The sequence below is a fragment of the Ochlerotatus camptorhynchus genome, unplaced genomic scaffold (genome assembly GCF_037179485.1).
Source record: "Ochlerotatus camptorhynchus isolate MF236.1 unplaced genomic scaffold, CSIRO-AGI_Acam_v1.1 ptg000185l, whole genome shotgun sequence".
Classification (NCBI taxonomy): Eukaryota; Metazoa; Arthropoda; class Insecta; order Diptera; family Culicidae; genus Ochlerotatus; species Ochlerotatus camptorhynchus.
Genome location: NW_027040675.1, coordinates 108,915 through 135,461, shown reverse-complemented (window position 1 = coordinate 135,461; position 26,547 = coordinate 108,915). Strand labels below are relative to the sequence as shown.

General features: G+C 40.2%; 1 protein-coding gene across 5 annotated transcripts in view; it reads right to left on the bottom strand.

Moving 5' to 3' along the window:
- Positions 1 to 26,547, bottom strand: part of tws (protein phosphatase 2 regulatory subunit tws) — a 118,513-nt gene that overhangs the window by 8,852 nt on the left and 83,114 nt on the right. For all 5 annotated transcript variants that reach the window (XM_065223187.1, XM_065223190.1, XM_065223189.1 and 2 more), the window contains one exon: positions 7,571 to 8,380. In XM_065223187.1, the coding sequence (XP_065079259.1) occupies positions 7,571 to 8,380 (810 nt within the window). The remainder of the gene's footprint in view (positions 1 to 7,570; positions 8,381 to 26,547) is intronic.

The following is a 26,547-nucleotide window of genomic DNA, read 5'->3' as shown; positions in this document are numbered from 1 at the left end:
CGCAAATTCCGTGTACTTCTAGACCTAGATCTTAGAACACCCCATAATTTTCTAGAGTTTTCCAGAAGACCCTCGAGCTTCCTAGCAGACCCTCGAACTTCCCAGAAATTACTAGCACTTTTCAAAATATCCGAGAATTTCTCAGAAGCTCTCAGAATTTTTCAACAATTTCAAAAGCTTCTAGAAGATATAAGCACATCTCATAAATTCTGGTAGTTTTCCAGAATATTCGAAAGCTTCCCATAAGTTCCGAGAATTTCTCAGTAGATCTTCCCAAAAATCCAACAACTTCCCAGAAGTTCTGTGTACTTCTCTCGCACATCTCGAGTACTACTAGATCTAGATCTTCTCGATTTTGGAACGTCCCATCAATTCCGAGTTTTCCAGAAGACCCTCGAACTTCCTAGCAGGTCCGAGAATTTACCAGCAATTACTAGAACTTTCCCAAAAATCCGAGAATTTTCCAGAAGATCTCAGAACTTTCCAGAAAATCCTAGAACTTCTCATAAATTCTAAAAATATTAGAGAGCTTATTAGAAGTTCCAGCAACTACTCAGAAGTTCTGGGAACTGCACTGAAGTTCCGGGGACTTCCCATAAATTTCGAGAACTTCACAGAAGATCCTATAACTTTCTAGAACTGCTTCTCTCGCAAATTCCGTGTACTTCTAGACCTAGTTCTTGGAAAGTCCTCTAAGTTTTTAGAGTTTCCCAGAAGACCCTTGAACTTCCTAGCAAACCCTCGAACTTCCCAGAAATTACTAGAACTTTTCAAACTATCCGAGAATTTCTAAGAAGCTCTCAGAAATTCTCAGCAATTTCAAAAGCTTCTAGAAGATCCAAGTACATCCCAGAAATTCTGATAGCTTTTCAGAATATTCGAAAGCTTCCCATAAGTTCCGAGAATTTTTCAGAAGATACTCCAAAAAAAAAATCAACTACTTCCTAGAAGTTCTGTGGAATTCTGAGTACCACTAGATCTAGATCTCGGAACGTCCCGAAAACTCCGAGAGTTTCCCAGGAGACCCTCGAACTTCCAAGCAGGTTCGAAAATTGCCCATAAATTACTAGAACTTTCCCAAAAATCCAGAAGATCTCAGAACTTTCCTAAAAATCCTAGAACTTCTCAAAAATTTTAAAAATATTAGAGAACCTTTTCAGAAGATCCTTTAACAACCCATAAGTTTTGGGAACTGCACTGAAGTTCCGGGGACTTCTATTTATTTCGAGAACTTCACAGAAGATCCAACCACTTTCCAGAAGGTCTGTGTGTTTCTCTCGCAAATTCCGAGTACTACTAGATCTAGATCTTCTAGATCTCGGAACGTCCCGTAAATTCCGAGTTTTCCAAAAGACTCCCGAGCTTCCTAGTAGATCCAAAAAATCATCTCAGAAAGTCCAAAAACTTCTTGAAGACCTGAGTATTTTCCAGAAATTCTGACAGCTTTCTATAAGTACCGAGAATTTCTCGGAAGATTTTCCCAACAAAATCCAACCACTTCCCAGAAGTTCTGCGTACTTCTCTCACAAATTCCAAGTACTGCTAGATCTAGATCTTCTAGATCTCGGATCGTCATATAAATTCCGAGAGTTTCCCAGAAGACTCTCGAACTTCCCAGAAATTAGTAGAACTTTCCAAAAAATCCAAGAATTTCCCACAAGATCTTAGAACTTCTCAGAAATTCCAAAAACATCTAGAAGATCCGAGTACTTCCCAGAAATTCTGACAGTTTTCCAGAATCACCGAGAGCTTCCCATATGTTCCGAGAATTTCTCAGAAGATCTTACCAAAAAAAAATCATCAGCTTCCCAGAAGTTCTGTAGACTTTTCTCACAAATTCTAAGTACTACTAGATCTAGATCTTCTAGATTTCTTTCCAACAAATTCGAGAATTTCCCACAAGTTCTCATAGCTTTCAGAAATTCCAAAAACTTCTCGAAGATCTTAGAATTCCTAGAGCTTCTTATAAGTTCCGAGAATCTCTTAGAAGATTTGCGAATTTCCCTGGAGAAGAACTCACTAGACATTCTGAGGACTTTTCAAAAATTCCTAGAACTGCCCAAAATTTCCGACAGATCCTTGCAAGATTCGTGCACTTCGTAGAACATCCGAGAACTGACAGTTTTCCAGAATTACCGAGAGCTTCCTATATGTTCCGAGAATTTCTCAGAAGACCAACAACCTCCCAGAAGTTCTGTGTAGTTCTCTCGCAAATCTCGAGTACTACTAGATCTAGATCTTCTCGATTTCGAAACGTCCGATCAATTCCGAGTTTTCCAGAAGACCCTCAAACTTCCTAGCAGGTGCGAGAATTTCCCAGAAATTACTAGAACTTTCCCAAAAATACTCTCAAACCTCCTAGCAGATCCAAAAAATCCTAAAATTTTCCTGAAGATCTCAGAACTGCTCATAAATTACAAAAACTTTTAAAACATCCAAGTACTTCCCAAAAATTCTGCTTTCAATAAGTTCCGAGAATTTCTCGGAAGATCTTCCCAACAAAATTAAACAACTTCCTAGAAGTTCTACGTACTTCTCTCCCAAAATTTTAAGTACTGCTAGATCTAGATCTTCTAGATCTCGGATCGTCCCATAAATGCCGAGAGTTTCCCAGAAGACTCTCGGGAAGTTCGAGATTAAAAATTAGTAGAACTTTCCAAAAAAATCCGAGAATTTTCCACAAGATCTTAGAACTTCTCAGAAATTCCAAAAACATCTAGAAGATCCGAGTACTTCCCAGAATTCTGACAGTTTTCCAAAATTACCGAGAGCTTCCCATATGTTCCGAGAATTTCTCTGAAGATCTGACCAAAAAAAATTCAACGGCTTCCCAGAAGTTCTGTGGACTTCTCTCACAAATTCTGAGTACTACTAGATCTATATCTTCTAGGTGTCTTTCCAGACAATCCGAGAATTTCCCACAAGATCTCATAACTTTTCAGAAATTCCAAAAACTTCTAGAAGATCCTAGAATTCCCAGAGAATCTCTTAGAAGATTTGCGAATTTCCCAGGAGAAGAACTTACTAGACATTCTAAGGACTTTTCGAAAATTCCTAGAACTACCCAAAATTTCCAACAACTACTCAGCATTTCCGACAGATCGTGCACTTCGTAGAACATCCGAGAACTGACAGTTTTCCAGAATTACCGAGAGCTTCTCATAAGTTCCGAGAATTTCTCAGAAGATCTTTCCAAAAAAAAATCAACAAATTTCCAGAAGTTCTGTGGACGTCTCTCACAAATTCTGAGTACTACTAGATCTAGATCTTCTAGGTTTCTTTCCAAAAAATCCGGGAATTTCCCACAAGATCTCATAAATTTTCAGAAATTCCAAAAACTTCTAGAAGATCCTAGACTTCCCAAATTTTCAAGAGCATAACATAAGTTTCGAGAATTCCTGGGAAATTCTGAGAACTTAAAAAAAAAATGCGTGGATTTACAACGAACTCCAAAAACTTCCCAAAAATTTCGAAAGCTTTCCAGAAGTTCCATAAACTTTCCAGAAGAACCAAGAACTTCACAAAATTCCCAGAAATTAAAAAAAAAACCTTCCCATCAGTTCCAAGAGCTGTCCAGAATTTTCGAAAGCTTTCCAGAAATTCCGAGAATCTCCTAGAAGATTTGCGAATTTCCCAGAAGAAGAACTTACTAGAAATTCTGAGGACTTCTCGAAAATTCCTAGACCTGCCCAGAATTTCCGAAAACTTCTCAGAATTTCCGACAGATCCTGACAAGATGCGTAGCTTTCCAGAATTACCGAGAGCTTCCCATATGTTCCAAGAATTTCTCAGAAGATCTTCCCAAAAAAAATCAACAACTTCCCAGAAGTTCTGTAGACTTCTCTCACAAATTCTGAGTACTACTAGATCTAGATCTCCTAGGTTTCTTTCCAAAAAATCGGGGAATTTCCCACAAGATCTCATAAATTTTCAGAAATTCCAAAAACTTCTAGAAGATCCTAGACTTTCCAGAATTTTCAAGAGCTTCCCATAAGTTCTGAGAATTTCTCGGAAGATTTGACAACTTCCCAAAAAAATCCGTGGATTTACAACGAACTCCAAAAACTTCCCAAACATTTCAAAAGCTTTCCAGAAGTTCCATAAACTTTCCAGAAGAACCAAGAACTTCACAAAATTCCGAGAACTTCCCAAAAAAAAACCTTCCCATCAGTTCCAAGAGCTGTCCAGAATTTTCGAAAGCTTTCCAGAAATTCCGAGAATCTCTTAGAAGATTTGCGAATTTCCCAGAAGAAGAACTTACTAGAAATTCTGAGGACTTCTCGAAAATTCCTAGACCTGCCCAGAATTTCCGAAAACTTCTCAGAATTTCCGACAGATCCTGACAAGATGCGTAGCTTTCCAGAATTACCGAGAGCTTCCCATATGTTCCGAGAATTTCTCAGAAGATCTTCCCAAAAAAAATCAACAACTTCCCAGAAGTTCTGTAGACTTCTCCCACAAATTCTGAGTACTACTAGATCTAGATCTCCTAGGTTTCTTTCCAAAAAATCGGGGAATTTCCCACAAGATCTCATAAATTTTCAGAAATTCCAAAAACTTCTAGAAGATCCTAGACTTTCCAGAATTTTCAAGAGCTTCCCATAAGTTCTGAGAATTTCTCGGAAGATTTGACAACTTCCAAAAAAAATTCCGTGAAAACTTCCCAAAAATTTCAAAAGCTTTCCAGAAGTTCCATAAACTTTCCAGAAGAACCAAGAACTTCACAAAATTCCGAGAACTTCCCAAAAAAAAGCCTTCCCATCAGTTCCGAGAGCTGTACAGAATTTTCGAAAGCTTTCCAGAAATTCCGAGAATCTCTTAGAAGATTTGCGAAGAACTTACGAGAAATTCTGAGGACTCATCAGAATTTCCGACAACTTCTCAGAATTTCTGACAGAACCTTACAAGATGCGTGCACTTCGTAGAACATCCATGAACGACCCACAATTTATGTGAGCTTCCCAGAAGTGTCTTCCTAGAACTGTTCAGAAGATACTTGAGTTTAACAGAAATTTCGAGAACTCCCCCAGAAGATCGACAAATTTCACAGAAATTCCAAGAGTCGTTCAGAAAACTTTCCAGAAATTCGGAGACTTTGCAGAGGTCTGCAAATTTTTCAAGAAATCCCGAGAACTTTTAAGATGTTCTAAGAACTTAAAAATAATTCAAAGAACGTCTCAGAAATTTCTAAATCTTCCCAGAAGATGCCAGAGCTTCCCAGAAGTTTCAGGAACTACCCAAAATATAAGATACTAAGAAATTTTGAAAACTTCCCACATTTTCTGAGATTTTTCGAGAATCAATATCGAATTAGGAAGAAGTGACGGTATAATCATTTGAATAAGATTTCCATTAAGATGTTTGTTCGAGACTTCTGGTTCACCAGGTATTTATTTTTCTGATAATACCAATCAATATGAATTGATTGCAGACTACTAAGATATTTTCATGAAGATCTCCAATAGATCATCAATTCAAATTACATTTCCTAGATATTCATTTCAAGTTGAGCCGCAATTGTTAAAAGATCTGCAGGTGATCAAAGGTCTCGGTGAAGCCCTCTGGTTGTTTGTTCAAGACTTTAGGTTCATCAGGTACTATTCTGAAGATCGCCATCTGCCCAGCAATCCTAATCACTCTCTTTTGCTGTTGCTTAAAAATCTCTGTTGAATCCTCTGGATGTTTTTTCAAGATTTCAAGACCATCTGCATTTAACGGTTAGCAGTTCTAAGAAGTAAGATATTCTCCCCTTGCTATCAAGTTCAGCATCATCTTTGGATAAGCACTATCTTGCTCAAAATTTACGAAGCCCATAACTGCGTTCACCGATACCACCTAGAGTATATGAGACGCCCCTCTACTCTATTGGTTGGCTTGCCCTCCCTTATGAAGAGGCCTGCACACGTCTATGGAAGCCAGTCACAATTTTGAGTGGATCCATAAACACTATGGTGGGTCATATTTGTATGGCGGATCACAACTCACTGCAGAGCAGTGGGCTTTAGATGTGAATTGAGGTCCCCATCAACTGCCACATTTGAACGAATTTGGTTACGTTCTGGGTTTGCGGGAGAATGTTGAATGTTGTATGGGAAAAGGAACAAAACGTTTCATTTGCTTGCCAAAAATTCAAAAAAGGCTCAAATTTTACCAAACCTTGAACTTTGATTGATAATAAGGTAAGGTCGGGTCACGGGCAAGATGAGTTAATTCGACAGTGAGCATGCATAAGGGCGTAAACGCGATGATCGATTCTCTTCGTCGATTTTCTCTTTAGCTAATAACTTGCTTGGATTAACGTTTCTCGGTGCGTTTGCTGTTACATTTGATACCCAGTACAACCAGTTACAACACTACATTGAACAAATTCCAGAAAATTGTTCCGCTTAGCAGTAGCAATGTAAGGAGAAAATCGATGAAGAGAATCGATCATCGCGTTTACGCCCTTATGCATGCTCACTGTTGAATTGTTCCGCGCATACCTTCAGGCGTATACGCGTAGCTTGCAGGTTATGTGCGGAGAACTTGGTCTAAAGTAAAATAATAATAACTTTTTGTCTAGAAGTCGAATCGATTTACAGTTTTGGACCAAGTTGTTCCGCTTAGTATACTCAATCCGAGGTTAGGTTAAAATTGAGCTGTATTTAAATTTTTGACAGGTATTTGAAATTCCCATGCAAACTCTACCGCTCTCCCGCGAATACAGAGCTTAACCAAATTCGATCAAAATGTTGCGCAGTTGTGGGGAACAGGGGGTTGTTATATTGTGGGTGGCTCCAAAGCATCAGATGAGCGCATAGAGCGTTGAGAGATCCACTCAAAATGGTGGATGGTTTTTTATAGGTAGGAACTTTAACACATTGTAGGTCATTCGTGACTTATCCGGGGATGAGATATGAACTTGGGACCGTTATTAGCGTGAGCGGCATGGACCATGCTAGGCCGATCTCTTCCCCAGAGGGGAATAAACGTTAATAGTGAGTAAATTAACACAGAACCATTGGGATGTCCAGGGATTCCCTTTGTAGGCAAGTTCACTGCCTTATGGGTAAATATAGCCCTAGAATCACTGGAAAGTCTTTAGTTTTACTACCAAATGATTTCCAATCAACATATCTTCAGGATTCCGACAAATTAGCCTAGACCGTATTCAGAAATCCTTCAGAAGTTCCACGAAATTGACGTAAATTTCCCTATCAACACGACTGATGAGAGTAACTCAGAATTGCGTATAATTCGACTCAAAATGGATTCGATTTTCCTCAAAAAATAGGTCATATAAGGAAAACCAATGCAAATTTTACTTAGTTTACGACTAAACTCATTAGACTGAGTAAAATATTCATCGATTTTCCTGGTATTCAAGCCGATTTTTGAGGAAGTTTTACGCATCCACACTGAGTAGCACCACTTTTTTTTCAATTTCATGTTACTCTCAACGGTCGTGAACGAATCCTCTAGTGATTTCAATTTTCTTTAAGATTATCATGCATCGACTCAACTATTCAACCTGCAAAATAGAGCAATAATATTTACTGAAAATCTAAACAAACAAAAAACCCACACTCACCGGATACGTCTCGATCGGTTTCGTCTCCATGTGCAGATCCCACACCTTAATACTCAGATAATCTCGGGATATCATGTACCGGCCGGTGTTGCTCAGCTTGACGTCACTGATCGAGCTGATGATCTCGCGAAAAAAGCTCTTGTTGGTGATGTCCACGTCCTCCGGTTCCTCGAACAGTTTCGCGTGCCGGTCGCAGAGCGCGGACGAGCGCATATCACATAACCTAATTGTACCCTTGCTGCTCGAGTACACGAACACGTTGCACTCGGTCGGATGGAACTCGGCCGCCGTGATGACCTCCGTCAGTTCCTCCATGTTGGCCGGCTTGATGTCGACGATGTTGAAGCTCTGGTCGGTGATCTCCAGGTGCCACAGGTTGAGCCGGAGGTCGTCCGCCGAGAGGTACGTCTCCTGGTCCGAGTTGACCGATATCGAGTTGATGTGGTAGGTGTGAGCATTGGCGAAGATCCGACGGGGCGACGCCTCCACCATCAGGTCCATTGGCTTTATCGCTGGCACCCGCAGCGCGCTGATCGACGACGGATCACGCACGCTGCCGTTGTCCTCCCGCGTGTTGTACCCTTCGACCCGTTTGTCCCGCTCCGAGACCTTCCACAGCTTTATCGTCTTGTCGTTGGTCGACAGCAGGAAGTGCGACTGGTTCTTGCGCTTCAGCCATCGGATCTTGTTGATTTTCTCCTCTATTTCTAGTGACTTTAGATAGTCGAACTCGGGCTCGTGTGACTGGAAGGTGGAATAGACGTTGTACTCGCCGCGCCGCGGGGTGGACGATTTCGAGGCAGGATCTCTCTGCGAAATAGAAAGAGAAAAATGGTTCCTTTTAAAATCGATTCGTAGCAGGACATTAGCATTTGGGGAACTGCGGGGTAAAATGAACAACGAAGACGCACCGATTGAATTGTCTGTGTGCTTGAATGGTCCGCCCTTAAAACGTCAAGTGTTCATTTTGCTCGCATTTCCCCTACAGTGTCGACCGACGTCAGTTGGGGCTTATTATGCCAAAAAAAAAAACGGGGCAAGGACAACGGAGAAAATCATTTATTAATTATTGAGTCTTTAAGAGACACGCGACATGAGTTTTTAGAACCGAGCGGCAATTGAAGGATGAGTAGGAGGAGGAGGAGAAGAAGTGGACGAGTGAGTGTACTGCTCATGTTGTAGTAGGAAGTGGAACAACATAGAAAGCACACTCCATCTCGCTCTCTATGGCTTTATGGTCGGTTCTCGTCAGACTCTGTGCTCGCTTCGAATGGAGCACTTCACTTCTGCTGAGCTTGTCAAATCGATTGAAACCAACCGCACTCGTCGTGGGTAGGCACTAGGCAGCAGAGCTAGTTCGCTTTTTGTCAGCCAATTTTTCTTGAATGGTGATGGTTACCTTTTACGTCAAGAATCGTCCCGGTTAGGATTGGACTTAGATGTTGTTGATGTCGCCAGTTTGAAGGTCGCCAGTTTGAAGGTACGATCGAATAAGATTGACAATTTCAATCATGCTTCAAAATTTGCGCCCACGTGCTTTAGTGGATTTGTTAGTTCTCTTGTAAGCTGCTACAAGGGCGGGGTTTTTTTTGCAAAAAATGTGGCATGGCCAGCCGTTAAAAACTCGGTGGTTGATGCATAAATGACGTAGTATATTTTTGACCGATTTTTGGCCCCGTCCTCCCCTTTCGCAGCGTATTTGTTTATATCCATGGAAGGTCAGGCATAATTTCTGTAGGCCCTTCCCCCTAAACAGCTGCGTCTTTGCATGGTCCAAGTGAACTACACGAGCAATTACTTTGTGCAAATCTTGAATAGTTTGGAAATCATCTAACTTTAAAGAAGCTCAAAAAGAAGAAATTCAAAGCTCTCTTCCGAACTTTCTATAAATTATTTAACATTCTGTGAGCCATCCTGAACCCTTTCTGGAACAATCAGGAGGGTCTCAGAATATCAACAGAGTATGTAGTCTAATAAACTTTCTTAAAGATTTTTATTATTTCAAAGGCTCAATCGGGTTAGCTTTACGGGGCCGATAATTCATTGTTTTGTAACAACATTTAGATAATTCTACTTACATAGGTCTAGTAGGAGTTGGGCCGAATACTCGCGGTTTACCCGAGGTTAGATGGTTACATTGTCGAAGGATAGGATCAGGAGAGGAGCTTTGGGGTGGTGTATCGACATCTCATCAGAGCGTTGCCCTTCTTGAGGATCCCTTTCTTTGAGTTCTTCTTGCAATTCTTTGGGGATTCCTAAAATCTTCCAATGTTTTCTTAATCTATCCGATTTGTTTCTTAAGCACTTATATTAAGTACCCTAAACTTCTCTTACGTTGCCTGTATTTCTTTGAAGTTCCCTGAACTGTTCTGAGGGTTCCTAAGCTTCCATGAGTTGTTTATATATTAATATATTTTAAACTTATGCGAACTTGTAAGAAGTACTCTACAGGTTGACATAAGCAAAGGCAATAAAGTTTCCTTGGATCACACCATATGGAATCAAAAAAGGATATACGAGGAACTATGAGTTCTTAAAATCATCCTGAAGAACTGATCTTGAAGTTCTACATGCTTAATAAAGTTTTTCTCGATGTCCCAACGATGTCCAGAGAGCTTAGTAAGACCTCATTACATCAGGGAAGCTACATATTTGTGTTAACAAATATCTAAGATTCTCCAAATCATACTGAAGTTCAGATCTTGATGTTGTTTAGGCTCAACGAGATTTTGTACGACATTCAGACTTAATATTGGCATTTGTAGAGCCTCATGTAGCCCTCTTACATCATGTAAGATATAAAGTTGAAATGACAAAATAACTCGAGTCCTCCAAATCATCCAGAAATTAAGATCTTCAAGTTCTACAGGCTCAAGTCTTGTACGATGTCCTGACTTATTACTTGAATTCATGGAGCTACATAGGACCTCATCGCATCATGTGAGCCGTATAGATGAGTTAAAACAATATCTAAGATTCTCCAAATCACCATGGAGTTCAGATTTTGAGATTCTACATGCTCAACGGGATATCGTACGACGTTTCGACTATTTTTTTGCACAAGTTGTATGATGTCACACATATTTTTTTGAAATTGTATTGCATCGTTATGAACATACTGGAATCCCCTGAACAGCGCGGTTCGTTCACCCACCGTAGTTTCTCGACTGTTTTCCAACCAAATGAGCTGATTTTATGTAGATGACAAGTTTATGGTTAACCCAAGTCACATACATAAAATCAACTCAATCGCATGGAGGACAGCCGAGAAATTGCGGTGGATGGACCTTATTACCCACCATTTCTGTAAGATCTTGATGCTCTACAGGCTCATCGAAGTCTCGTATAACGTTCCAACAGACCATTCGAGTTTGTATAGCAATGTGAAAACTTATTACATTATGTATACCATATGTATTTTTGTCAAGACCAATTGCTAACATTCGATGGGTTTCCTAAAGCTTCAAAATATCGTGCAATTATCAAGACCCAATCCTCAATATAACTTGGAGACCCCAAAATATGTTGTCATTACAACTACATATTCCAGAGTGAGTGAATCTGAGGTTCACCTGAACGTCCGTATGAACTTTATGAAAATTTCCAAGATATTCAAGGAAGCATTTGAGAAGTTCGGAGTGTTCCCAGAGAACTTCTCTGAAGATCTGGAATCTTTTCTAAAATTCACTGAATTGATTTTTTGAAATTCTCCTGAGCTTCTCTCTACTAAACTTGTATGAAGTTTTTTGACTGCTTCTACACATGTTTGTTTTAGACAGTCTAAGCTTCTATCTGTGAACTTCACTGAACTGTTTCCTAAAGCTCTATGCACTCTCAGAAAGTTTCTGCGATTTTCAAGGAACCTTTGACAGAATCCAAGTGTTTTTGATTTTCTCCTGAACATTTTCGATTATCTCTCTAACTTATCTGAGGTTCTCTGTGTCTCTTTGAGGTTCCTTAGCATGCCCTAAATTTTCGTGAGTTTTGAAATAATTCGATAGTTTTCTCCCAAAATTCGCTGAATTTCTGTGAAGGTTTCTTTTTCCTCAATCTTGTTAACTACTTTGAAATTTCTCTGAACTTCTCGGAAATTCTTCTGAACTTCTATGAGTCATCCTAATTAAGTCATTCTGAGGTTCCTGTGATGTTCACTGAACATTTTCCGATCCAGAAAATCCTAAAATTTTCCTGAAGATCTCAGAACTGCTCATAAATTCCAAAAACTTTTAAAAGATTCAAGTACTTCCCAGAAATTCTGCTTTCCATAAGTTCCGAGAATTTCTCGGAAGATCTTCCCAACAAAATTATACAACTTCCCACAAGTTCTGCGTACTTCTCTCACAAATTCCAAGTACTGCTAGATCTAGATCTTCTAGATCTCGGATCGTCATATAAATTCCGAGAGTTTCCCAGAAGACTCTCGAACTTCCCAGAAATTAGTAGAACTTTCCAAAAAATCCAAGAATTTCCCACAAGATCTTAGAACTTCTCAGAAATTCCAAAAACATCTAGAAGATCCGAGTACTTCCCAGAATTCTGACAGTTTTTCAGAATTACCGAGAGCTACCCATATGTTCCGAGAATTTCTCAGAAGATCTTCCCAAAAAAAAAAACAACAACTTTCCAGAAGTTCTGTGGACTTCTCTCACAAATTCTGAGTACTACTAGATCTAGATCATCTAGGTTTCTTTCCAAAAAATCCGGGAATTTCCTACAAGATCTCATAAATTTTCAGGAATTCGAAAAACTTCTAGAAGATCCTAGACTTTCCAGAATTTTCAAGAGCTTCCCATAAGTTCCGATAATTTCTCGGAAGATTTGACAACTTCCCAAAAATTTCAAAAGCTTTCCAGAAGTTCCATAAACTTTCCAGAAGAACCAAGAACTTCACAATATTCCGAGAACTCCCAAAAAAAAAGCCTTCCCATCAGTTCCGAGAGCTGTCCAGAATTTTCGAAAGCTTTCCAGAAATTCCGAGAATCTCTTAGAAGATTTGCGAAGAACTTACGGGAAATTCTGAGGACTCATCAGAATTTCCGACAACTTCTCAGAATTTCTGACAGATCCTTACAAGATGCGATCCTGAACATTTTCCGAAGTACTATGAACTCTCAGAGATCTTCTGAGAAATTGAAGGAGCAGTTGAGAAGTTCGATTATCTTCTCAGAAATTCGCAGAAATTCTCCTTTAACTTTCTTGAAATTCTCCTGAGCTTCTCTGAACTTTACTGAAGTTCTTCTAAACTTCTAAGATGTTTCCTGAGACTGTCTGAGTTTCTCTGAAGTTCACTAAACTGTTTCCTGGAGTTATATGAACTCTCAGATTTTTTGGATACCGTCAGGGATCATTTGTGAAGTTCGGAGTGACACTGAAGTTTTCCAGGACATTTACGATAATTTCTCAAGTTTCTCTGAGCCTCTTTGAGTTTCGACCTGTGAGGTCCAATAAATTCCGTGAGTTTCTCGATAGTTCTGAATTTTGAGTGAAGATGGTTGCTTTTAACTTTGTGAGCTTCTCAAAGGTTCGTCCGAACTTCTTTGAAATTCTTCTAAATTCTATGAGGTTTTCTTTGAGTCACTTGGAGGTTCCATGATGTTCACTAACTACTTCTGAACTTCCATAAACTCTTAGATCACTACTGAGATTTTCAGGGAGCAGTTGGGAAGCTCGAAGTGTTTCTGAGGTTCTCCTGGACATTTGCAATACTCCCTCCTAGACTACTCCGAAGTTCCATAAGTTTCTCCGAAGTACCATGATCTTCCCAGAAATTCGCTGAATTTCTCTGAAGGCAAGAACACTTAACTTAACTTTTTTTGTAAAATCTTCTAGCCTTCTCTGTGGTCTCCTGAGCTTTTCTTGAGGTTCTCTGAAGTTCTATGAACTGTCAGAAATTTTCTGATATTTTTAATGAGCCTCTTGCAGGTTCCCTGGACTACTCTGAAGTTCCATCAGTTTCTCTGAAGATCGGTTACTGCTTAGATTTTCACGGACCAGTTGAGAAGTTCGGAGCGTTTCTTAGATTCTCCAGAACATTTACATACTACAAGTCTACTCTAAAGTTCCACGAGACTCTCGGAAATTCGATAATCTGTTCCAAAATTCGCAAAATTTCTGTGAAGCTTTCCATTAACTTTTTTTGAAATTTTCCTGAGCTTCTCTGAAGTTCTTCTATACTTCTCTGTTGTTTCTCAGAAGTTCACCAAACTGTTTCTTTGTGTTCAATGAACTCTCTCAACATTTCTGAGCTTTTCAAGGAGAATTTAAGAAGTTCAGAGTGTTTCCTAGATGACCCAGAAGTTACACGATTTTTTTCTAAAATTTTCAGAAATACACAGAATATTTCTCTGAACTTTAACTAAGTTGAAGGATTCCTGAGCTTCTCTGAGATTCCTCCGTTCTTCGAAATTCATCTAAATTTATAGGAGGTTTTCTTTGAGTCACTCTGAGGTTCCCATGATGGACTATTTCCGAACTTTTATAAACTCTCTGAGAACTACTGAGATGTTCAGGGAGCATTTGAGAAGGTCGAAGTGTTTCTGAAGTTCTCCCGGACATTTACAACATTCCCAAGACTACTCTGATGTTCCATGAGTTTCTCCGATGTTCGATAAACTTCTCCGAAATTTACTAAATTTCCGTAAAGGATTCCTTTAACTCGTTTGAAATTTTCCTGAACTTCTTTGAAGTTCTTCTATACTTCTCTGTTGTTTCTCAGAACTTCACTAAACTGTTTCTTGATGTTCTATGAACTCTCCCAAAATTTCTGACATATTCTGGGAGAATTTGAGAAGTTCGGAATGTTCCCTAAGCTACTCTGGAGTTACACGATTTTTATAAAATTCGATAATCAATTTTGAAATTCTCAGAATTTCAGAATTTCTCTGAAGATTTGCTTCTACTTCTTTGAAGGTTTCCTGAGCGTCTTTGAGGTTCCTCCAAACTTTTTTGACATTATTCTAAACTTCTATGAGGTTTTCTCTGAGCCACTCTGAGATTCCCATGAAGTTCGTTCGAACTTCTAGAGACTCTCAGAGAGCTACGGAGATGTTCAGCAAGCAATTGAGAAGTTCGGAGTGTTTCTGAGATTTCCCTGGACATTTGCGATTATCTGGTGTTCAATGAGTTTCTCTGAAGACCGATAATCTTCTCAGAAATTCATTAAATTTATATGAAGCTATCCATTAACGAAATTTTCCTGAGATTCTCTGAAGTTCTTCTAAATCTGTTATTTATCAAAAGTTCACTAAACTGTTTCTTGATATTCTATGAACTCCCCCAAAATTTCTGAGATTTTCATGGAGAATTTGAAAAGTTCAGACTGTTCTCTAGAAAACTCTGAAGTTACACGAGTGTTTTTGAAGTTTGGTAATATTTTCTGAAAATCGCTGAATTTCACTGAAGATTTGCTTTTACTTCTTGAGCTGCTCTAAGGTTCCTCCGAACTTCTTTGATATTCTTCTAAACTTCTATGAGGTTTTCTCTGAGTCACTCAGGGGTTCTCATGAAGTTCAGTAGACTTGTCTGAACATCTATAAAATCTCAGAGAACTACTGAGATGTTCAGGTACCAGTTGAGAAGTTCGGAGTGTTTCTGAGATTTCCCTGGACATTTACGATAATCTCTGAGACTGCTCTGAAGTTTCAAGAGTTTCTCTGAAGTTCCATAATCCTCTCAGAAATTTTCAAAATTTCTCTGAAGGTGGAGACTTTAACTAAACTTCTATGAAGTTCTCCTGACCTTCTTTGAACTTCTCTAAAGTTCTTCTATTCATATCTGTTGTTTCTTGAGATAGTCTGACCGTATCATGCGGTTCTCTGAAGTTCTATGAACTCTCAGAAAGTTTCTGAGATTTTAAGCTAGTATTTGAGATATTCCGAGTATTTTTGACGTTGTCCTGAGCATTTACGATTAACTACCAAACTTGTCAGAGGATCTCTGAGTCACTTTGAGGTTTGTTAGACTATTCTGAAGCTCCACGAGTTTCTCTGAAGCTCGATAATCTTCTCCAATATTCGCTAAATTTTTGTGATGCTTTCCATTAACTCTTTTGGAAAATTTTCCTATCATCCTTCTACAATCTACAAAATTTTCCTGAGGTTCTCTGAGTCTCTTTGAGGTTTCCTAGTCTACTCTGTAGTTCCACGAGTTTCTCTGACGATCGGTAACAGGTGAAATTTTCACGGAGCAGTTGAGAAGTTCAGGGTGTTTCTGAGATACTTTTGGACATTCACGACATCCTTAAGACTACTCTGAAGTTCCATAAGTTTCTCCGAAGCTCGATAATATTCTGATAAGTTTTTGATATTTTTAGTGAGCCTTTACGTTAAACTAACAAACTTTTCTGAGGTCCTCTGAGTCTCTTTCAGGTCTTCTAGACTACTCTGAAGTTAAATCAGTTTCTCTGAAGATCGATTACTGCTTTAAGGAGCAGTTGAGAAGTTTGGAGTGTTTCTTAGATTCTCCTGCACATTTACATACTACAAGTCTACTCTGAAGTTCGATAATCTTCTCCAAAATTCACAAAATTTGAAATTTTCCTGAGTTTCTCTGAAGTTGTTCTATTCTTCTCCGTTCTTTCTCAGAAGTTCACCAAACTGTTTCTTGATGTTCTATGAACTCTCCAGAATGTCTGAGATTTTCAAGGAGATTTAAGAAGTTCAGAGCGTTCCCTAGATTACTCTGAAGTTACACAACTTTTTCTGAAGTTCGATAATTATTTCTAAAATTCACTGAATTTCTCTGAACTTAAACTAATTTGAGTCCTGAGCTTCTCTGAGGTTCCTCCGAACATCTTTGGAATTCTTCCAAACTTCTATCAGGTTTTCTTTGAGTAACTTTGAGGTTCCCATGATGATCACTAGACCATTTCCGAACTTCTATAAACTCTCAGAGAACTACTGAGATGTTCAGGGAGCAATTGAAAAGGTCGAATTGTTTCTAAGGTTCTCCTGGACATTTACAACATTCCCAAGACTACTCTGAAGTTCCATGAGTTTCTCTGATGTTCGATAATCTTCTCCGAATTTCGCTAAATTTCTGTGAAGGTTTACTTTAATTCCGTTTAAATTTTCCTCAGCTTCTCTGAAGTTCTTCTATACTTCTTTGCTGTTTCTCCAACAGTTCACTAAGCTGTGTCTTGATGTTCTATGACCTGTCCCAAAAATTTTGAGATTTTCTGGGAGAATTTGAGAAGTTCGGAGTGTTCCCTAAACTACTCTGGAGTTACAAGGGTTTTATGAAGTTCGATAATCTTTTCTAAAATTCGCAGAATTTCGCTGAAGATTTCCTTTTACTTCTTTGAAGGTTTCCTGAGCGTTTCTGAGGTTCTTCCAAACTTTGTGATTATTCTAAACTTCTATGAGGTTTTCTCTGAGTCACTTTGAGGTTCCCATGAAGTTCACTAGACTTTTTTTTTCGAACTTCTAGAAACTCTCAGAGGGCTACTGAGATGTTCAGGAAGTGGTTGAGAAGTGCGGAGTGCTTCTGAATTTCTCCTGGACATTTGCGATTATCTGATGTTCCATGAGTTTCTCTGATGTTCGATAATCTTCTCCGAAAGTCACTAAATTTCTGTGAAGGTATGCTTTAATTCCTTCGAAATTTCCTGAGCTTCTCTGAAGTTCTTCCATACTTCTCTGCTGTATCGCAACAGTTCACTAAACTGTATCTTGATGTTCTATGAACTCTCAGAAAATTTCTGAGGCTTTCAGGGATAATTAGAGAAGTTCGTAGTGTTTCTGAGGTTTTCTTGGACACTTACGACTTCTCTGAGTACCTTGGGGTTTCATAGAGTATTCATTTCAAATGTACCTTTAGTTACTTGGAAGTTCCATAATCTTCACCTAAAAGTGATCCAGAGCTTCAGTTGCGAAGTTCGTAGTGATCTCATAGACATCTATGAAGATTTCCTGAACTTTTCTGAAATTCACTTCTTTAAAGATTTCCAGTTCTAGAGTGAAGTTCTGATGGGCTTCTCTAGAGATTCTAGGACCTTCCCAAAAGTTCATATTTATTTGAAACTCTTTTAAAATTTTCTGAGTTTTCGGAATTAACCTAAGGTCACCATGAACTTCACTGAAGATTGTTAAACTGTTTTCTGAAGTTCTATGAGCTCTCATTGAATGTCTGGAGTATTAGGAGACCGGTTGAGAGCTTCAACAAACTACAGTTCGGTCTTTGCTCGCTCTGTCGAGTTGTTCGAAGTTCCTAGTTTGTTCCAAACATTCGCAGTTTAATCGCGTAGTGTCGGTCGCTTCGTGTGATGGGAAGACAGCGCTCCCGGAGCAGGCTCTGACAGTCAGAATCTGATGCTGTGGAATTTCAATAACTTCATAGCGTTTGGAGGGGTACGGCGAAGTTCGAGATTTTTGGCCATCTTTAAAGAGGTTCTGCCAACCTCAGAACGGTTAAGCAACGGAGAGCTCTGGACGATTTCAGGGAGCTTGATGGGTGATGATGGGTTGAAAATTCAAAGATGCTTTAGAGACGTCAGAACTGTTTGAAGAGTTAGAAATCCGTCCTGGGAAATTTCAAAAATATTCTGAAAATTAAAGGACCTTCAACTGATGCAATCAAGAAATTTTAGATTCAAAAAGAGGGATACGGCGATGCTAATTTTTTGGAAATCTTCAGAGAGGTTCTGCAAACCTCAGAACGGTTAAGCAAACTATGGAGCTTTGAAGGTGTTCGGAAAGCTCTGGACGGCTTATACTTCGGAACTGTTTGAAGAGTTTGAAATCCGTCCTGGGGAATTTCAAAAATATTCTGAAAATTGAAGGGCCATCAAGTCATTTCATCAAGAAATTTTAGATTCAAAATGGCCATCTTTAGAGAGCTTCTGCGAACCTCAGAACGGTTAAGTAAACTTTGGAGCTTTAGAGGTGTTCGGAGAGCTCAAGATGAATTCAGGGAGCTTGATGAGTGATGATTAGTGCAAATTCTAAGATGTTTTAGGAGAGAACTGTTTGAAGAGTTCTGGGGAATATCAAAAATATTCTGAAAATTAAAGGGCTTTCAAGTGATTTAATCAAGAAATTTAAGATTCAACAAGAGGGGTTAGACATTTTGGTCATCTTTAGAGAGGTAGAGGTGTTCAGAGACCTCAGGATGATTTCAGGGAGCTTGATGAGTGATGATGAGTGCAAATTCTAAGATGCTTTAGGAGACCAGAACTGTTTGAAGAGTTTGAAATCCGTCCTGAGAAATTTCAAAAATATACTGAAAATTTAATGGCCTTCAAGAAATTTAAGTTTCAAAAAGTCTTCTGTATAACCAAGATATATGAAAATCTCCACTTTGAGATTCTTAAGCTCGCTAAATTTGTCGAAATTACCACAAAATGTTCTTTAAAATTTATGTCGAATCCATGACAGAAGGTCGCAGAGACGAAAGATGAACAGAGACGTAAAGGGCAAAAGGCCGAATTGAACTCAAAGGGCCCAAAGTCCGAAATTGACGAAAGGTCAAAATAGAAAACAAAAGGACAAAATGTCGAATGGAAAAGAAAACGATTTAATGCAAAAATTAAGAAAGTCAACGCCAAAATCGACAAATACGTCCCAAAGAATCGCATATGATACAAAAGAAACTCAAAAAAAGTTGGAAGGGTTGTATACTAGATACGACCGCAGGGTTGGCGTTGGATAGCGTCTGTTATGTGTTGTACTCAATTGTGTATATTATATTTTAGGAATATTCCTTAATAACTCTTTTGCGAAAGTTTGGTGGCCCTGAAAAGGGCCGTTTTGTTGGGCTGATGTTGTTGACAATGATGGAACGGGCGACCTTGTTGGACGCTTATATAGTAGAACAGAAAATATCAGAGGTGTCAGATACTCGCATACGTACGTTAAACTCTTTCTTGATAATGTTGTGGCCCTGAAAAGGGCCATTTTTCCAACGCGCTCGGCGTAGTTGCCCTTGCGGAGCAGACGGTGAAAACGACCGACAGAGAACTGCAGCAGCTGGGCATTCCATGACGGCGGCCCAGTATACCGGAGCACTGGCACCAACGTACTCGGCGTAGTTGCCCTTTCGCCCCCAGGCTCTGCTGCCGCTGCTCTGGTACTGCTGCTCTGCTGCTCTGCTGCTGGGTCGACGATCGGATAGACAATGATGGAACGGGCGACCTTGTTGGACGCTTATATATTAGAACAGAAAATATCAGAGGTGTCAGATACTCGCATCTGATGTCTCGGTTGGAGAAAGTATAAGCATATAAAAAAAATCAATCGATTTTCACCATCTTTAGACAATGGTTTACTTTTAACCATTTTTCAATAGTTTACAGAATGAAATCAATAGTTTTGAAACATTCAGCAAATTGCTAGAAATATTTCCAATCCATTGATGCCATTATCTCGTAAATCTATCGAGAGACGGTTGAGTTATTATCGTTCAAAATCTTTTAATTTTTCGTAACTCATCCAAAATGACTGTTTTCAATTTTGTACCCCCGTATGTTGCCGAAAGACGTTATCCAACGTCAAAAATCAAAGCAATGAATTCGACCGTTCGTCCATTTGACATTTTTGTCTGTTCGACCTTTTCAAGCCGAGTCTTTGTCCCTTTAGTCCATTCGATCTATTGTCCTCAGACACCCCCTTGTACTTGTATTCCACCTTTTAAATATGTTAATACGACAAAGGCTCAATCGGAGTAGCTTTACGGGGCCGTGGATCGGCTTTACATGGCCGAGATTATGGGTAACAATTGCTAAACGTGTGATGGGGACTCAAAACCACGAACACAAGGGTTTTATTTGAGAGTGTATCTCCACCGTCTTTGTTCTGTTGTATTCGACAGATTCGCCCTTTTGTCCATTCGAATTTGGCAAGGAAGCGAACATATGAATTTCGTCTTCCCCGTCATAGTGCATTCGGCCCACGCGCGCTTCTCCAACGATGATGTACGTGTGAACATTAAGTAAAATATTCCACAGTTGATGCCAGAAGCTACTGACCGATACACATCAATTGCCGTTGGATGTGAAAAGGGTTGGGCGGACGAGATCACACTATCATACTACGGTGTTGTAAATCGACACCCCCATGCGGCGGTAATTGCAAGCGATAAATGCACATGCAAACATGAACACTTTCGTTCGTTTAAGGCATTGGCAAGCTCGGCCGACTGTAATAATAATCAATAAAAGCTGTTGTCCGTTGCTACCGCCAATCATACGGTTTTGTGCCTTTTGGGTTGATTTTGGTAAGCGGGGTTAAATGAGTGGGGCGAAGAGACCACCCTCTATCCACGAAATGTTCGGTACAGAGAATTCCAATTGTTCAAATCGGGTGCCCTGATGATCCCTTCCAAGTAATATTGCAAGTTTTATCGAGGTTTTTAAGCTCCACAAGAAGGCATTTTTGCGCTCTACAAAGCTGTTGAAACCCTTATAAAAACAAACGAAAGGACAGACACAATGTCGCCATTTACCGATTATTTGTTAAGCAAAGGATCCCACTATCCAAATCATTGCTGTTTATTCCCTGTCACTTATATCGAGATTTTTACTTCAAAGGAAACATTGCTGATTTTAACGATCGATTTACGAGTGTCAAAATGAAAGTCCATCCGGCCATCAAGAAGTAGATTGATTAAATTGCCCTCTCGCTGACACAGACCGCCGCCGCAGTTGCACTGCACCCACCCAGCAGCCGCTCCCCCTGTGACCAACTGGAGATAATTGAATCAAAGTTATTTTTTTTTAACTTAAATACCCATACGCCGCAACACGTTGACAACCGACGAGTTCGAGCCAAGCTCAAGCCAAGACAGCTGATGAAAACACGACCGGACTTACGTAACCGCTCTATCTCTGAGTATCCACAGGCTGCCAAATTTGGAACTTCCTTTGATTGAATCGGCTTTCGGGTACGTATGAATGTATTTTTGGCATTCGTTCGGACACGAATTGCCGAGACGCTAATGATTATTATTGCGACATACATATTTTGACCCACGTGTAAGTGTGTGTGTGCGTGCGAAAAATGAGTTGAACGTGAACCGGTTTCGTCATTTTCGGTGTTGATCTTTTCACCTCAATAATAGAAAGAGTGATTTATTTGCAATGACTTTCACCTAGAACCACTCGATTCTCACCCTGCAGCAAGCTCGCTATCTTACACCACCAACAGCGAGCTTTCTCCACAGCGCAAGGGAGTTGGAATCCAGTGACCGAGATCAAAACAAACATTGCTCTTTCTGTTCGATGGACGACCAACGATGATGAAACACGTAGAACAGACAGGCGGAAGGTGATCGCATTGCGACCGCGACAAAAAACAACACTGTTTACATTAACCTAGTGGCAACCCGCACCGAAGATACACACACACACACACAACCACATTATATGAATTATTTGTCGGAGACAAAAGGCTTGTGCTGGTTACTTTTTGCGTCTTAGTCTCACCGCAGTAGGTACATATGGGAGATTATAATCATCGTTAGAAGGCATGGTACTTTTACGTGTGTTGCTATCTTTTTGAAGTGCCGAAGCATGAAATTGAAGGAGGAAAAAGTAGCACCACTAAGGCCATCTACCTACCTACAAACAAGTCTATCACATTTTCTCAGTGACGGGCGTGTGTGTGTTGCTGCGGGGTGTGTATTACTGCGAGCAAAAATATACACCTCTATATAGCGAATCGAGATACACGAGTCCTAACCGGACGGCGGTGACCTACATTCGAGAGAGCGCGGACCTACGCGGGTGATGTTTTGACAGTCACCAATTTTCGGGGTATGGTTGCCGATATGAAATGGACGTGAACCTCTGGGAATCTTAACAATCAAGGTTAGGAACGACCCAGAGTGGCCCAAAACCGATTTCTTGCTAAAATTTCGACAAGAACAAATTGTAATTGCTTTCTGAACAGGAACGATTGCGGTTATTTTTTTCCCGGACATCTGGAACCGAAACAATAGAATGGTCCCTTATGGTTGTGATCGAATTTAGGAAAACAAACCTTAAGGAAAGGCAGGCTCAGAGAAAATTCGACCATGATTACACATCAACTATTGGTTTCAACCTATTTGGTTTTGTGATCTGCATAGTTCAAGATTGGTTCATTGGTTCAAGCAGGTATCTTGAACACACCTGAGATATGGCAATATGGTCAAAAAGAGCTTAAAATGGTTATAAATTACAAAATTTAAAAAAAAAAGTATGACTTGTACACTAATTGTTATAGGGATTTTGCACAGTATAAACAGTCTCAAGAATGAGGAGCATATTTAAGTTTAGTTACCCGGCGCCATACCACCCTTCAGGGCGTTCCAGGCAACAATGCATACATTCAGGCTTAAAGGAACGTACCGCTGTAAAAAAATACAGTACTTTGCAGATTAGAACGCAAATAATCCTGCCAAATATTCAAATGCACACAAATTTAAGGTAACTACCTTTAGTTTGAACTCAGTATCCCATTCTTCATTTATCATCTAAACAAGGAAGACTCTCAAGCTACCTTCAAGTTATATGCAATAAAATATTCCAATGAACTTAAACGCAAATGGTGGTAGTTTTGAAGTATTTTGGCCTGATTATCATTCAGGATCATTCCCAAGGATCCATTTGACAACCAAGTGAGCTTTTAAAATACGGTGGTGAAGCACTGGCTAGAGCGCTGCACTGGGTAATTGCCAAGATTTGGGAGGAGGAGATATTACCGGAGGAGTGGATGGTAGGTGTCGTATGCCCAATCTACAAAAAGGGCGACACGTTGGATTGCTGCAACTACCGCGCGAACACACTGCTGAGCGCCGCCTACAAGGTACTCTCCCAAATTCTATGCCGCCGCCTATCACCATTTGGAGTTCGTGGGGCAATACCAGGCGAGATTCATGGATTCGCTACCACGGACCAAATTTTCGCGATTCGGCAGGTTCTGCAGAAATGCCGCGAATACAACGTGCCCACACATCATTTGTTCATCGATTTCAAATCCGCATACGACACAATCGATCGAGATCAGCTATGGCAGATTATGCACGAGTACGGATTTCCGGATAAACTGACGCGATTGGTCAAGGCGACGATGGATCGAGTGTTGTGCGTTTTTCGAGTATCGGGGACACTCTCGAGTCCCTATGAATCTCAAAGGGGGTTACGGCAAGATGATGGAATTTCGTGTCTGCTATTCAACATTCGCGTTAGAAAGTGTGATCAGAAGAGCTGGGATAGACACAAGGGGCACGATATTCAGGAAGTCCATCCAGCTTCTTGGCTTCGCCGGTGACATAGACATCATGGTACGGAACTTTGAGACGATGGCGGAAACGTATATCAGACTGAAGGCTGAAGCTAGGCGGATTGGACTTGCCATCAACGCATCGAAGACGAAATACATGAGATGAAGAGGTTCTAGGGAAGACAATGTTAGCCTCCCACCCCGAGTTCATATTGACGGTGACGAAATCAAGGTGGTCTATGAGTTCGTGTATTTGGGCTCACTGACGCTGATTAGACCGGTGGTCCTCTACGGCCACTAGACCTGGACTATGCTCGGGGAGGACCAACGCGCCTTGGTGTTTTCGAACAGAAGAAGTTGCGTACCATCTACGGTGGAGTGCAGTTGGATGACGGAACGTGGAGGAGGCGAATGAACCACGAATTGCACCAGCTGCTGGGAGAACCATCCGTCGTCCAAATTGCAAAAATTGGGCGACTACGGTGGGCTGGGCACGTCGTAAGAATGCCGCACGTGAAAATGGTTCTCGAAAGCGACCCAACAGTAGCAAGTTCAAACGGACACGAAATCAGCGCATTTCTTTCATTTTGCCCGCATTTGCTGAATGTCCTTGACTGCCCCGCTGTTTTGTCGAAGTCGTTGCTTTGAAATTGACCAGTATTTTCCGATTGGTCGAAATTCCGGGCAATTCGGAGGATTCATTAGCTTGGGGACAAAATCGATCTTGTTGGCAGCATACCACTCCAGAACCATCTTGGAGTAGTGGCAGCTGGCCAAATCGGGCCAAAAGATGACTTTGCCCCTATGCTTGCAGATGAACGGCAATACACGCTTTTTCAGGCATTCTTCGATGTAAACTTGGGATGTCATCGTCGAGGATGTGACGAATGGTTCCGTTTTCAGGCCAATGAACTGCAAATTGCTTACCAAATCATGGCCTTCTTCGCGAACTTGTAGGCAAACACGAACTTGAATCTTCCCGGCCCATCCCCACGTCCAGTCGCGATGTAAAACGTTTGACCGGGAAGCTGCTTAAAATCGAGTTTGACGTATTTTTCGTCAAAACACGGTCGTACAAGAGCCTTGCACTGCTTCATGTGCCGGTTCGGAAGTTTACTGGCTTTGTACGACTTGTATCCTTCCCTGGCAAGGATGTTCCGCACCGTTTGAAAGTTGGCGTTGTACCTTCTGGCCACATCTCGGATCGAAAGACCGGGGTTGGTTTTAACGTACCTCAACAACTTGCTGCGCAGCTGACGATCCCTGGTTCCAGTTTTTTCGTAAGTCTGCTGATTCCTTGTCACATTCAACGTTTCCTTGTAGGTTTTAAGCATTCGACAAACTGTTGTTTTCGGCATCTTCATCACTTTAGCCAGCTTAGAACCGAACCACTCCGGATTTTCCAGGTGTTTGTGCTAGCGGCGCGCGTGGGGCTTACCAATTTACTTTCAATCAGCCTTTAGAACTCCCTTTGATGTTCTCTTATAATTTGCTCCATAATATCCAAGAAATTGTCTCCAGAAGGCTCTTCGATGCACTCTTCAGATCATTCAAATTTATTATTTAGGTTCGCTGTTTTACCTACGAATTCCCAAGGAATTCTCCTCAAATACGCTCTGCTCAGTATTCACTAAGTAGCTCCTGAAATTTCCATGGAATTATGTTCTGAACTCCACTCAGAATTCTCTAAAAGTAGGCCCCTTAAATTCCATGAAATGCTTCTCAGAAATCTAGAGGAACTCTACTTTAATTTCAATTCAAATAATTACAGAAATAGCATTGAAACTCTCCTAAGTATTCCTTTCAAAATTTACCCCAAAAGTTTGTTAGAAATTTCCTTAAAACTATCCTTTGGAATCATCCTCAAAATGTTAATTGAATTCTCTTTGGATTCTCCTTCTTCTCTTGGAATTCTACTCACGAGTACCTTCGAGTTCTCCTTACAAATCTCTTAGTCAGAACTATCCTTGGAATTACTATCCCTTGGAATCTCAGAATATTCATGGAAATTCCCTTTGAATCCTTTACTCAGGATTCTTTTGGGATGATTATACTCAAAACTACCTTGGAATTCTCCTTACATTTCATCTGGAGTTCAACAGAACTAACCTGAAAGTAATTCTCAGATTTCACTTCAAATTTTCCCGGCAATTGTTCCCTTGGAATTATCCTCTGAATTCCCTTGACATTATCCCTTAAATTGTGTTCAAATTCATTAATTTAAGTCCATTAGCTGAGAAGCAATTGCAATAGCGGCACCGGGGGTGTAGTGGTAAGCGTGATTACCTCTCACCCCAGCAGGCCTGGGTTCAATCCCAGTCGGCGCCGCCGGGATTTTCTGAGGCATACAATCTCTGATCACACCTTCCTTTAGAAGGGAAGTAAAGCCGTTGGTCCCCGGATCATGAGTTGATGGGTCGATAGACAGGGTCCAGATCCTTGCAAATTTCTCCCAGTCTGATTTTATTAGGTAAAGGGTTTTCAAAAATTTGTCTAAGTTTAAAATCTGAAGAAATTATTCATGATTCAGAAATTCCAAAAAAAAAAAACAATTCAAGATTTAGAAGATAAATCCACAACAGAATTATTATGTTAATAGAATAAAAGTGAATAACGAGGAAGGTAAATTTGATTGTTTTTTTTTTAATTCTGGAGAAGTTTCCTTGGTGTACTATACTAAAGGGTGATACGGTCAAAATTTGGTCAATATCAACTTGACGTATTTCTTTCAATTTTGCATTTAAAAAACCTGAACACCCCTCATTTTGAAGGTGTGTGTGT